The sequence below is a fragment of the Pipistrellus hanaki genome (genome assembly GCF_964339955.1).
Source record: "Pipistrellus hanaki genome assembly, chromosome: 1".
In the NCBI taxonomy this organism is placed as follows: domain Eukaryota; kingdom Metazoa; phylum Chordata; class Mammalia; order Chiroptera; family Vespertilionidae; genus Pipistrellus; species Pipistrellus hanaki.
In genome coordinates, this window is record NC_140503.1 from 47,755,150 (window position 1) to 47,768,565 (window position 13,416).

At 39.6% G+C, this 13,416-nt stretch overlaps 1 protein-coding gene across 2 annotated transcripts; it reads left to right on the forward strand.

Annotated features, from left to right (window-relative positions):
- Positions 1-721: 721 nt before the first annotated feature.
- On the forward strand, positions 722-12,992 carry GTF2A2 (general transcription factor IIA subunit 2). 2 transcript variants are annotated; one of them, XM_084875056.1, is made up of 5 exons: positions 722-876; positions 8,747-8,865; positions 9,422-9,526; positions 10,432-10,558; positions 12,697-12,992. In XM_084875056.1, exons 2-5 carry the CDS (start codon positions 8,794-8,796, stop codon positions 12,720-12,722), a joined length of 330 nt encoding a protein of 109 aa, XP_084731182.1. In that variant the 5' UTR covers positions 722-876; positions 8,747-8,793; the 3' UTR covers positions 12,723-12,992. The 2 variants fall into 2 exon arrangements, with proteins under 2 accessions (XP_084731182.1, XP_084731181.1); XM_084875055.1 differs by lacking the exon at positions 12,697-12,992 and having other exon boundaries at positions 10,432-12,688.
- The last annotated feature ends 424 nt before the right edge of the window (positions 12,993-13,416 follow it).

Here is a 13,416-nt window from a genome sequence, read left to right on the forward strand (position 1 = left end):
TGTATAGCTTATAGACCTGCTTGGAGAACCCATCTAGTAGCATTTATTTTGCATTTACTCCTTAATCACTATTCAGCCACTTAATGGCAAACAGCTCTGCACATTACTGATGCTTTTATTCCACAGGAAAGCGTTTGGGTTTATATAGACTCAAAATACAGGGTTTCCCCAAAAATGTATACACACCTTGAATAATTATTGATTCCAGTGGGTTAAATCTAAAAAGAAACATCAATTGAGATATCAGCTGTTAGGTGTATACATTTTGGGTGGACACCCTATATGAGTATTTGTCTTGCATTTGGAACAAATATTAAATACAAATCCTCCCAAATTAACGTTCTTCATGAATCACAAACTGAAAGCTTTGTGGGCTAAATTAATTGCAGTCCTATTTTGAATGGTAAATAAATTCCAAGAATTTGTCTTAAGTTTAGCATTGCAAGGTTTTAAACCAGTATTAACGCTGAACACATCTCAGGCATAAAATATGACTGCCTGTGTTTCCTAATTGTGCATCTTACAGTGGAAAAGTTTATTTCTAAAAGTTATAATTCCCTTATGAACGATTTATTAACCTGGTGAATTACTGGAAATGGTTACCTATCCATGGGCCCCACGCCCCTCCTCTCGCCACAACTCCGCCCTCCCCTCGCTGAACTGGAGTAGCGTACGGGAGGAGCTGGTGGGCGGGGCCTTCCTGGCCTCGCCGTGACGCCACTTCCAGGTTCTGCGAGCACTTCCGGGTCGTTGGCCTAGTTCTGCGGTTTGTGCTGCGGCGGGAGAGGCGGTGGGGAGAGGCGGTGGGAGCCTCCTCCTGGGCTCCCGGCGGTGCAGCTCCTGTCTGCTCCGCGGCGGGCAGCGCCTTGCCCACAGGTACGAGTGAGCCGAACCTGCGCCCCGTCCCCGCTCCCAGTGCCGGGGCTGCGGCCGTGTGGGTCTTCCGAGGGCTGCATGGAGGACGAGGCCCTTCGCTCCCGAGCCCCGGGTCGACCTGTTACCGACTTCAGTGCCGGGTCCCCGGGAGCGAGGCGGCGGGAGGCTCGTTCTCCCCCGGCGCCCGCCGGAAGGCGCTCGGGGAGGCCTGCGCCCAGCCCTGCGCCGGGCTTTGGCCAGGTGCGGCCAGGTGAATGTCTTCAGGGTCCCGGGGCGGGGGCGGGGAGCGCGCCCCCTCCTTCTGGTCCTGCTTCGCTCGTTCTTGTGCAGCCCGCCTTCCAACTCCGTGCGAACTTCGGCAAACGGGTGCATTTCACTGGGTACTTTGATCAGGGACTAGGACTTTGAGTTACTTCCAAATGAGGGACCTTCTCATTTAATTCTCAAACTGCAAAATGAAAGAGTAGTAGATTTGTATGGCTGATAACATATCTAAAATGTTTCAACATTGCAAAGGAATTTTTAAGATCTAAAATCATTAACGCAAGTGATGGTATATGTTATAGAAATGATCACCACCACCACCACCATAGTTTAAAGTTTGTTTTTCTTTGTGATAACTTTTCAGATCTCTCTTAGCAACTTTCAAATATGCAATACTAGTCAGCATGCTATATTTTAGTGATATTCAACCAACGTGCCGCACAATTGTAGTAATTAGTTTATGTGTGCCATGAGATGAAAAGGGTTGAAAATCGCTGCTGTGTATTATATCCCCTTTATATGTTATAAACTTTATAAATGGAAGTCTGTAACCTTAGGACAATTCCCCGCCCCGCCGCCGCCGTCCTTCCCCTTCTCCCCCCTCCCAAACCATCACTCTGTTGCATGTATCTGAGCTTAGTTTGCTTGTTTTGGGGTTTTAGATTCCATATATAAGTGAGATCATATGTGTCTCTGACTTATTTCACTTATCATAATATCCTCAAGGTCCATCATGTTGTCGCAAATGGCAAGGTTTTAGTTTTATGTTATGGCTGACTAGTATTTTATTGTGTATACTTCAGAACCTCAAATAAAATCGTTTGATTATAATGTTGATGAAAAAAATTGATTCCAGGCCAATCTCACTGTTGGTGTGGAGTTTGCATGTTCTCCCCATGTCTGCATGGGTTTCTCCAGGTGCTCAGGTTTTCTTCCTCATCCTCTTCCATCTGGCAACTTTCAGTTCTCTGAATGAGTCTGTTTCTGTTTCGGTCACTTGTTTTTTTTAGAATCCACATATAAGTTAAATTAAATAGTATTTGTCTTTCTCTGTCTGACGTATTTCACTTAGCACAATACCCTGTAGGTCCATTCATGTTGTTTCAAATGGCAAGATTTCATTTTTTATGGCTGAGTAATATTCCATGGTACATATATATGTACACATCGTCTTTACCCATTTGTCTACTGATAAACACTTGGGTTACTTCTATAACTTGGCAATTATAAATAATGCTGCAATGATCATAGGGTGCATAAATTTTTTTGGAATTGGTGTTTTGTATTTTTCTTATCTAAATACTCAGAAGTAGAATTGCTGGGTCATATGGTGGTTCTGTTTAATTTTTTTAGAAACTCCCATACTTGTTTTCGTAGTGGCTATGCCAGTTTACTATCTATCTACAGTAAGTGAGGATTCTCTTTTCCCCAGTCCTCACTGACACTTGTTATTTGTTGATTTATTGGTGATAACCATTCTCACAGGTGAGAGGTAATACCTCATTGTGGTTTTAATTGGTATTTCCCTGGTGATCAGTAATGCTGAGCATCTTTGCATATGTCTATTGGTCATATGTACATCCTCTTTGGAGAAATGTCTATTCAGGTTCTCTGCTCATTTTTTATTGGATTATTTGGGTTTGGGGTGTTAAGTTGCATGAGTTCCTTATGTTTTTGTGTGTGTGTGTGGTTTTTTTTAATATTAACTCCTTATTCTATCTAATAAAGAGGGAATATGCTAATTGACTGCCCTGCCCTCAAAGATGGTCGCCCGGGCTTGCCGTGTGTGCTCCAGCCTCCGGAGTCCCCCAGTTCCCTCAGCCCAAGGTGCAGGCAGCCTCAGATGGTGGCTGCCCAACCTCCCAGGGTTGCCGGAAGCTCAGGTAACCAGGGCCGGCCAAGGCTTGCGCTGCCGGCAGTGGCAGCAGCAGAGGTGTGATGGGGCATTGCCTTCCCCTGATTGCTGGTTTGCCTCGAACTCTGAGGGTGCAGGCCAGGCTGAGGGGAACCCCCGCCATCTCTCCCCTCCTGCCCCTCCTCCCCCGCCTTCAGTACATGAATTTTCATGCATCAGGCCTCTAGTAGGATGTGTATTTGGCAAATATTTTCTCCTTTTCATGTTATCTTTTCATTTTGTTGATGGTTTCCTTTTCTGTGCAAAACTAGGCTGATGTAGTCCTATTTCTTAATTTTTTCTTTTATTTCTCTTGGTCAAGGATATACTATACTAACATATTATATAATGTTAAAGAGTTTACTGCCTGTGTTTTTTTCTAGGAGTTTTATGTTTTCAGGTCTTATATTTAAGTCTAATTCATTTTGAGTTTATTCTTATATGGTGTAAGAAAGTGACCCAGTTTCATTCTTTTGCATGTATCTGTCCAATTTTATCAAAATTTATTGACAAGACTGTCTTTATACCATTGTATATTCATTCTTGCCTCTATGTCATAGATTAATTGACTAAATAGGTTTGGGTTTATTCCTGAAAATTCGATTTCTGTTTCATCTGTGGCAGCAATTTTCAACCTGTTTCATCTCATGGCCCACATAAACGAATTAGTAAAATTCAGTGGCACACCAAAAATATATATAATATATATATTTGCTAATCTAACAAAAAAATATGTATAATTTTTTAAAGTAAATCTTTATTGTTCAGATTATTACAATTGTTCCTCTTTTTCCCCCAGGTATAATTTTTATTCATTCACACCAGACAGCTATTGTTGTCATTTTTTGTTTTTGTTTTTTTTTTACTTGACAATCTAAGAGAAGAGAAGTCAATGCCCCTAACTAGTCAGGTATTGCATGTTTTAATTCTTGTGACACACCAGTTGAAAATCGCACTTTTATTTTTTATTTATTTATTTTAATATATTTTATTGATTTTTTACAAGGAGAAGGAGAGAGGGATAGAGAGCTAGAAACGTTGATGAGAGAGAAACATTGACCAGCTGCCTCTTGCACACCCCCTACCGGGGTTTTGCCCGCAACCAATGTACATGCCCTTGACCAGAATCGAACCTGGGACCTTTCAGTCCGCAGACCGATGCTCTACCACTGATCCAAACCAGTTTCAGCTGAAAATCGCACTTTTAGATCTGTTTAATTTCAGTGAACTAAACAGACAAAAGTCCCTGCCCCGGAGAAATTTACATTCTATTGAAGGATACAAAGTACAAATAAAATAGGTGAATTATATAACGTTAGAAGGTGATGGTGCCATCAAAAAATATCGCAGGAATAGGGGATTGGGAAGTTGCAGAGTAGAGGTGGGAGTTGGTTTTTAAATATGACAGTTTAGGCCTCCTTAAGTAAGTGTTATACTTGAAGGAATTAAGAGAACCAAGTCTTTGTAAAGGCTGTTCTTTCTCCCTGGAACACTGTTCCCCAATATCAACTTGGTTCTCTTAATTCAAGTATAGCACAACATTCCTCGAGGGGATGTAGATTGGAGAGGATGCAGACTGGGCTGAGGGACACACACACACACACATTGCACAAATTTCCTGCACCATGCCTCTAGTCTATATATATAAAGAGCCAGGGTATGTAATGTCCAAAACAACCGAAGGGACGACCCAACGCCAGGCTGTGTGTGTAGCAGGCTCAGGTGAGTGGGGACTGGCGAGTGAGCAGGCTGAACTGCTGATCTCTTGGAGAGAGAGAGAGAGAGAGAGGTGGGGCTGATCAGCAGCCGCCCCAGGCTGCTGGTGAGGCCTGGAGGAGGGTGGGGGAGGGCAAGAGCTGATCAGCCCTTTCCTATCTTAGGGCCGCACTCTCTCTCTCCCCCCTTTCCCCCCCCACACCCCCCACCCCCCGCCAAAAAAAAAAAAAAAAAAGGTTAGGTCAGAGCACTCACTAGCAGCCAGGGGTAGCTGCTGATCAGGCCCGGAGATGGTGACTGGCTTAGAAACTGACCAATCAGAACCAAATCTGGGTGAACTGCAAGGAGCCAATGGTTGCCTAGGAGGCAGAGCTTCTGACGCTGACTGGCATAGAAACTAACCAATCAGAACCTAATCTGGTGAACTGCTTAGGCAGAACCTAAGGTGGGGGCTTAGGAGGGGTTTTAAAGGCAATAGCTGTTTGGTGTAAGGTGTAAGAAAGCAGTTCAATTTTTTAATGACCACTTTGGCAGTATAGTGCATATGGTTGTATGGTTGGCTATCAGTCCAGATATAGGGGTTATGTACTTTTGTCCGCCAAGAGCATCTCCTCCCTCTGAAAAAGGGTTTTCCTTCCAATTTAAGCAAACCTATCCTATATAATCTATACTAATAAAAGGATAATATGCTAATTAGACCAGGTTAACCATCTTCCGGACGTCCACCTTTCTTCTGGACAAAGCCATGGTGGTGGGGGCCAAGGCAGAGGCAGTTAGGGGCGATCAGGCAGGCAGGGGACGGCAGTTGGGGACAAGATCAGGCCAGCAAGAGGATAGGGGCAATCAGGCTGACAGGGGAGGGCAGTTGGGGGAGAGCTCAGGTTGGCAGGGGAGGGAAGTTGGGGGAGAGATCAAGTAGGCAGGGGAGTGGTTAAGGGGTGACCAAGCTGGCAGGCAGAAGCAGTTAGGGGCAATCAGGCAGGCAGGCAGGCAAGCAGTTGGGGGCCAGCAGTCCTGGATTGTGAGTCAGACATCCCTCGAGGAGTCCCAGATTGGAGAGGGTGCAGGCTGGGCTGAAGGACACCCGCCCCCCCTCCTCACCTACCCCCATCCCCCAATTCATGAATGTTGTGCATCAGGGCTCTAGTTAATAAGTAATGATACAATGATAAACTGTGTTTCACATACTCACCACCTGTAAACCTACTTTTGCTGACCTTGTATATTGAATACATACTGCATTGTTCTAGATGGTAAATATATAACTTCATGGAAAATCTGTGTTAGTGGATGAAAACAGAATAAGCGTATAAAATGTCAGCCTCGGTTAATATGAATAAGAATAAAAAGCATAAGCAGTAGGGAGATAATCCTTTGGTTTAAACTGATAGGGAAATAATTCTTTACAGAAGTCCTTTCTGATGAGGTGACATTTGGGCAGCACTCTGAATCAAATGAGGGAGTGAACAATGCAGGAACCTGAGAATACTGTTCAAAGCAAAGAAAACAGCCCGTGCAAAGGTCTTAAAGCAGGAACATCTGCTATCTTGAAGAACAACAAAGGACCAGCCTGGAGCCAGTAAATGAGGAAGTGGAAAAAGAAAAGTTCTGAGAGTTAGTGGAAGAGGGCCAGATCATGTAGGTTTTGTTATCCATTAAAAGAACTTCTTTACTCAGATAAGATGCTGGCATCGGGACTTTTTAATAAATGAGTGATGTGGTTTGATTTTATGACTTAAAAGGCTCAGTGTGGCTGCTCTGGAGGTGGCAGGTGGGTAGGAACAGGGAGACTCCTTACTGGGCTATGACAGTAATCATAGTGACAGATGATGGTGACTTAGTGTTTGCAGTGGAGATGGTAAAAGTTGTCAGGTTCCGGCTATATTTACTAGTAAAAGGAAGAACTGAAAGGATTGGCTGACATGGGATGCAGAGAAAGAGGGAAGTTAAAGTGGATTATAAGGCTTTGGAGCTGTCTACTGTTGACTGAGGTGGGCAAATTGAGGGCAGAAAGCTTTGGAGGGGTAGTATCAGGAATTTGGTTTTGACAAATTTAATTTGAGTCACCTACGTATATGATAATTCCATCCAGTGCCAAGTAGACCATTTTATTATATATAGCAACAAGGGGAAACTAGAGCAATAAGCATAGAGAAGACATAAGAAGCCTTCAGGTACTTAGAAGTTGGGTTGCTGAGGAGGAACCAGCAAAAGAAAACTAGAAATACACAGTATCCAGTGAAGTGGCGGGGAGAAGTGACCATGGGGTCCTCCCCACAAAACAAAAACAAAAACAAAAAAACACGAAAAACAAAGAAAAGGCTTCCAGAAGGCAGAAATGACTTAGTATATCAAATGCTCACAAGGTGTGTGATGTGAAGATTGATAATTGGCCATTTTTGCTGAGTTCTGACTGATGATTAGACCTTGATTATATCTCTTCCTGTCCATCTCTAAACTGAAAGTGCCATGAGTTCAGGGATCTTATACCAAACATGCAGCAGAAGCTCAGTAAATATTAGTTGAATCTGTATTACTGCCACCTTCTTCTTTCTTGGAGTCTTCATCCCTCATTCCTATTAAAAAATAAAAATAAAAAATAAAAAAAAAATCTGTGCCGAAACCGGTTTGGCTCAGTGGATTGAACATTGGTCTGTGGACTGAAGGGTCCCAGGTTCAATTCCCATCAAGGGCATGTACATTGGCTGTGGACACATCCCCAGGGGGGGGGGTGCAGGAGGCGGTGGGTCGATGTTTCTCTCTCATTGATGTTTCTACTTCTCTATCTCTTTCCTTTCCTCTCTGTAAAAAAATCAATAAAATATATATTTTTTAAAAATCTCTCCTGGGGATTTTTTTTTTTTTTTAAGAGAAAGTGGAGGGGAGGAAGGAGAAGATGGAGAAAAGGAAGAAAGAAACATTGATGTGAGAGAGAAGTATTGATGTGAGAAACACATATTGATTTGTTGCCTCCTGTTCACACCCTGACTGGGACCAGAGATGAAACCTGCAACCGAACTACATGCCCTTGACATACCCTCAGGTCTATGGGCTGATGCTCCAACCACTGAGCAACCCGGCCAGGGCCCTGCCTCTCTTTCCAATCTTGCTCTCAAGTACATTCTTCATATGGCTGCCAATTTGCATGACCTTTCCTACCTAGAATGCTTTAGTAGCTCCCCATTACCTTCACTATGAAACCCTGCTCTTCTCCAGATAGAACAAAGCCATCCATGCCATCTTTTTCAAACTCGTCTTTTACCACTTCATACCTGTACCGTAATAATACAGAACAATTTATAGTTCTCTTTACAAAATATTATTTTATCCTTCTCTGGCTTTAACCATTCTATTCTTTTAGCCTGGGATGACTTTCCTCCTTTGCTTGGCTAAACACTAGCTTGAAGATTTAGGAAGCTTTTGTGAACCAACTCAGTCAGTCCATAGTCAGCCTCCATAGTACTTGATATATCTGTAAAACCGTTCTTACTCTCTTTTGAATTTAACTTTTTTAAATGTCTGTTAGAGTATAATTTTAAGGTCAGGAATGTGTATTTATCTTCCTTTCCCTAGTACCTACCACACTGCTATCTCTTGGTAAGTGCTCTATAAATACCAAATATTTAGAGAACAGGAAAATGAAGGGGAAGGCATACAAATGTGATCTGAATATTGTCTGAATCAATGACTTGACAGAAAGGGGAAAGAATTGTCATGGTAAATTCTAGGCTAAGTCAAAAGGTAAACTTTTGAAAGAAATGATAAATATGTACATTTTAATAATTGCAATATCTATACTTTGTATAAAGGAATATAAATGCCTATGTCAAAATAACATAATTTGGAAAATCATTTTTAACTAGTCCTTGTAATTCTAAAATTATTGTATAGTAATTTTCAATTTCTAAGAGTTCTGATCGTATATGTTAGAATGTATAGGCTTTACATACATAATTTATAGGGTTTTTTTTTAATACTTTTATATTAAATTTTTAGAACATCAATGCAAGACTGAGTAAGAAAAAGTCCCTTCCTTCTAAGCCATGGCATATCAGTTATATAGAAATACCACTTTGGGAAACAGTCTTCAGGAAAGCCTCGATGAGCTCATACAGGTAAGAGACTAAAAATCAGCATTTTTATTTAAAGGGGTCTATAATAATTCTTGTTAGTAGCCCTATGCACGAATGCTCCCCACCACCCGCTTGTAGCCAGTAGCTCACTGTAGCCCCCTCCGCACCCCCCCCTTCCTCCATAGCTTCCTGCCCTTCCCCCTCCTGTAGCTCTCTGCTGCCCGCTTGTAGCTTCCTGTCCCACCCTTTTGCTGATCCATGATCTGTTGGTTATTCGGTAGGTCATTACACTTCACAGCGTAACGACCATTTGCATATTACATCTTTATTATATAGGATTCCAGGCAAAGAGGTTCAATATCAGATTATTTGGCCCAGTAAATCAGTATTCAGATTAATAATCTCAAATACCTGTGCATTTATACCAAACTACTATGAATCATAAAATGTAATGATTGTCAGTTATGGCAAAGGAAAATAAGGGGTGTGAGCTTAGAGGCTCTGGTTAACCTCAGTGACAGTTTTTCATGATAATTCATGTTTTTGTTTATTTTGTCTTTAATGTTCTTCTGATGTATGACCTTTACTTTTTCCTCAGTCTCAACAGATCACTCCCCAACTTGCCCTTCAAGTTCTACTTCAGTTTGATAAGGCTATAAATTCAGCATTGGCTCAAAGGGTCAGGAACAGAGTCAATTTCAGGGTAAGGATATTTTTTCCAAAACCTAGTAGCCTGTACCAATGGTTGTTTCAACAGTGGTTCTTAGGACCCCTACATATTTATTAGTCATGAAAGGAAAAAATGGCTCAATCAAATTTTGTGGCATGTTTTATAACAAAATTATATTTTTACTTAGTACTTGATACTAAAGTTCATCCATTTAACATGAGATACAAAAGTTTATTTTAGATATTTTTTATTCCATTGTTTCACAAATTAACCTATGTATGTTTGGCTACCTTCCCTGAAGAATTAGTGAGATTTCAAATGCCTAAAATATTATCTGCAGGTTTGAAGGTAAGTGACAGAGTAATCCAGTAAAGTCATATTTTTCCAACTCCTGCTCCTAAAAAAAAAAAAAAAAAAATCATTAGAAGAATATCAGTTACACAGGACAATAATATTGTAGTCTATTGTAGTGGCTAATACAGTAATTGCCTGAGTCACAGAATTAAAATTAATGTTTTGTACAGTTGTGGAGAATTAATGTACACAATAATATATGTTCTTTTACACAGTGTTTACATAAAAATTCAAGTGAACTTTCATGATTTAGCCACATGAGGGCAGTAGAAATACAGATTCAAATTTTCTTGAGTTCTAGTAGGCAGTACAGCTTTCTTCAGATTTCAGGTAAGCAATTTACAGACCTACAGTGCTGAAAATAGTCTGCTCACGGAAAATTTAAACTCTTCCCTTGGCAAGTTTATCTAGGGATTTTTAAAAAATTGTTAGGATGAAAATTAAGGAAAATATTAAGCAAGGTAAATATTAAAGAATTATACTATTTTAAGAATTTTGTACTTGGTGGCTAAGTCTCAAATTGCTTTGGAGGAAAATGTGAGGAAAAATGACTTCATATTATGTCTAAATTTTTTGTTTTAAAGGGCTCTCTAAATACATACAGATTCTGCGATAATGTGTGGACTTTTGTATTGAATGATGTTGAATTCAGAGAGGTGACAGAACTTATTAAAGTGGATAAAGTGAAAATTGTAGCCTGTGATGGTAAAAGTAAGTGTTCGCCTAATTACTGTGAAAGCAAAGCTACTTGAAATCTTGTTTTTAATGAGTCTTTAGAAAATCTTCATCTGAAACTAAGATGGAAAGCTATCAGTGATCCACTCCTAGAAAGAGAACTGGCTTCTCAGCTAGATTCTGAATTCCAGATTTCAAAGTAACTTTAGTATAGATATTTCATGTGACACATAGACTACTTCAAGATTGAGTTGGAGGTGTGGAGAGATTTCAGCTACAGATTTGAAGTATTCATCAGGCTTTTTCACCACCACCTATTTAAGGAAGCATTTAATTTTGACAATTTACCTTATGGTTTCTGTGTTCCTGGATAACTGTACATTTTATATTTAAAAGATGGTTATTTAAGATTTTAATTAACCATAAGAGCCTTATCAATTATAATAGTATCCATTTCTAATCTGTGCTGGTGTATTTTCCACAGCCAACCAAAGACTTGTTCAGGTCCTTCAATGCTTCAGAAAGTATACCTCTCTGCTTTCTGTTCCATGATTAGTTTTCCTTTTGGCTAATTGTATTTTAAATATGTACTTAATTTTACTTTATCATCTGAACCATCTGTTTAAAGCAGCTATTCCTGAAATTAAATAGAGAAGACTGTCCAAGAAGGGGAGTTTTAAAAAGCAAGAGACCTCGGAGGGAAGGTAGGGGTGGGTGGGGACAAAAGGGAGAGATCAACCAAAGGACTCATATGCATGCAAATAAGCATAACCAATGGACACAGACCCCAAGGCGGGGAGGCAGGCAATGGGGAGATAGGGACACATATGTAATACCTTTAGAAAGAAAGGGGGGGAGCAAGAGAAAGATAAATGTGTAGAAAGTAATACCCTTCGTTTCTCAGGTTATGGGTTGGGTTTTTTTCTCTATTATTTGGGATTTTTAAATAAATAATCACTGAAAAAAAATGTAGAGACAGTAAAAACATGCAGAAGGAAAATATTTGTAACAACATTTGATGTTATCTGAAGATAACATTTTTAATGATTTTTTGTATAACCTAACCTAGTCTTATATTTTTACATTAATATACATATGTACGTATATACATTTGCGAATCATTTTCAAACATAATTGATTACTCTGTAATTTTGTTAGAGCAACTGAGAAATCTAATGCTTTAATTTTTATTTAACTTCATTAGCTAACTTTAAGTAATTTGAATAGCTGTAGATGGCTAGCCAGTGGCTACCATATTGGACAGCACAGATGTAGACTAGTAAAGTGTCATTTTAAATCATTAGAAACATAGGGAAAAACCACAAAGTCAGTAAAGAAGGCCTCTGAGTAAACTTAGTTATTTTACTTACAGGGACTCCCAGTTTCTGGTGGTCTTCAAGTATATTACTCCTGTTTAAAGATACAAGTTATCTGGTTTTTTCAAACTTAACTGGGTGAAAAGCAGCAGATCAGCCTCAACTATTGCAGTGGCTCCTGAGTAGCTTGCCCTTCTACAACACATTGTAGTAATCTTCCAAGGAAGCCTTATTGAGTATTCAAGAGAAGCTTAGCTTGTGTGCCATTACTCTGTGTCAGCAGAAAATAATACAATTTTAGAAATTTTCTTTCCAAAGTTAAAGCAAATGGTTTGGCATTCAGAAGTTGAAATAATTAAGAAAATATACCATTCCTTAGGTATCAGATATATGTGGTGCTACTATGAAATAAGCTCATTTGTCCTAAAAGTCAGCTTTCTGAAGTAAACTTAAGTTCCTAATAGAACAGCAGAATAAAAGTGATGGTAGCTAGAATTTTGGTGTGTTTCTCACTAGGAATTAAGTTATATATTTCTCTACTGATTATATGTTACAGCCCTTGTGGTATAAAATTTGGGGGTAGTAAAGGACCTGGAAAAAAATATGGTTATTAGCAGTTAATAAATCAAATGTAGTATGTAGTTTTTCTCTAGCATAATATGGAGAGCTAAGCATTTTGTTTTACTTCTGTCTTAAAGGGAAAGTTCTTTTAAGCCTCTAGGTATTTCCATAGTCAGCTTCCCCTCTTCTTCCCCACCCCTCAAATCATCACCACGATTAGTTCTTGTTTTATTTTTAAGGTATTATTTTAAAAATTAAATTGCTCCTTGAATTTATTCTTTCTCTCCTGTTTCCTAGATACTGGCTCCAATACTACAGAATGAATAGAAAAATGGCTCTTTTATGCCATCTTGTGTTGTTATTCATCACTTTTTAAAGAGAAGCATAGAAGAGACTTTATTTATTCTAGCATTGCAGAAACGACTACACTGTGCTATACCATCAGAGAATCCAGTAGCAAGATGCTTGTAACTCTGTAGCCTCTTATATTACCTATATTCTGCAGCATGAAGAAACAGACTTTTTTTTAATGACAAATCAAACGTTGTTGCCTTCCTAATAATATTCTTTAATAAATTCATTTTAAAACTCAATGTGGGTAATAACTGATAGAGCTATTAAGCTAGAAATATGAAGATATTAGATAAGCATTTTGAAAGAGCACCATGTTCCTTGCAAAGGAGTTTAGAAAATGCATTCATTTCAATAAAGTCAGGTTAGTTTTATCAATTTTAACAGCTGCTAAAAGCATCAGCAGGAGCAAAACCAAATTCTGGCATTTCTGAAATATCACAGAGGGAGAATGTTGCACAAAGTAGCTGAACAACCAGCATTTAGCAACTGCCTACAGGTGAATCAAGATCAACCTTTTATTGTTTTTTTGGATCAACTTTTTAATCAAGACCTGGCCCTATTTAATACTTAGAGTAGACTCCTAACTGCCCCCATTCTGTAGTGAACCCCAATTCAACTCTACTTCAATGTGCTGAAGCTACCACATAAAGATGGAAACTCACT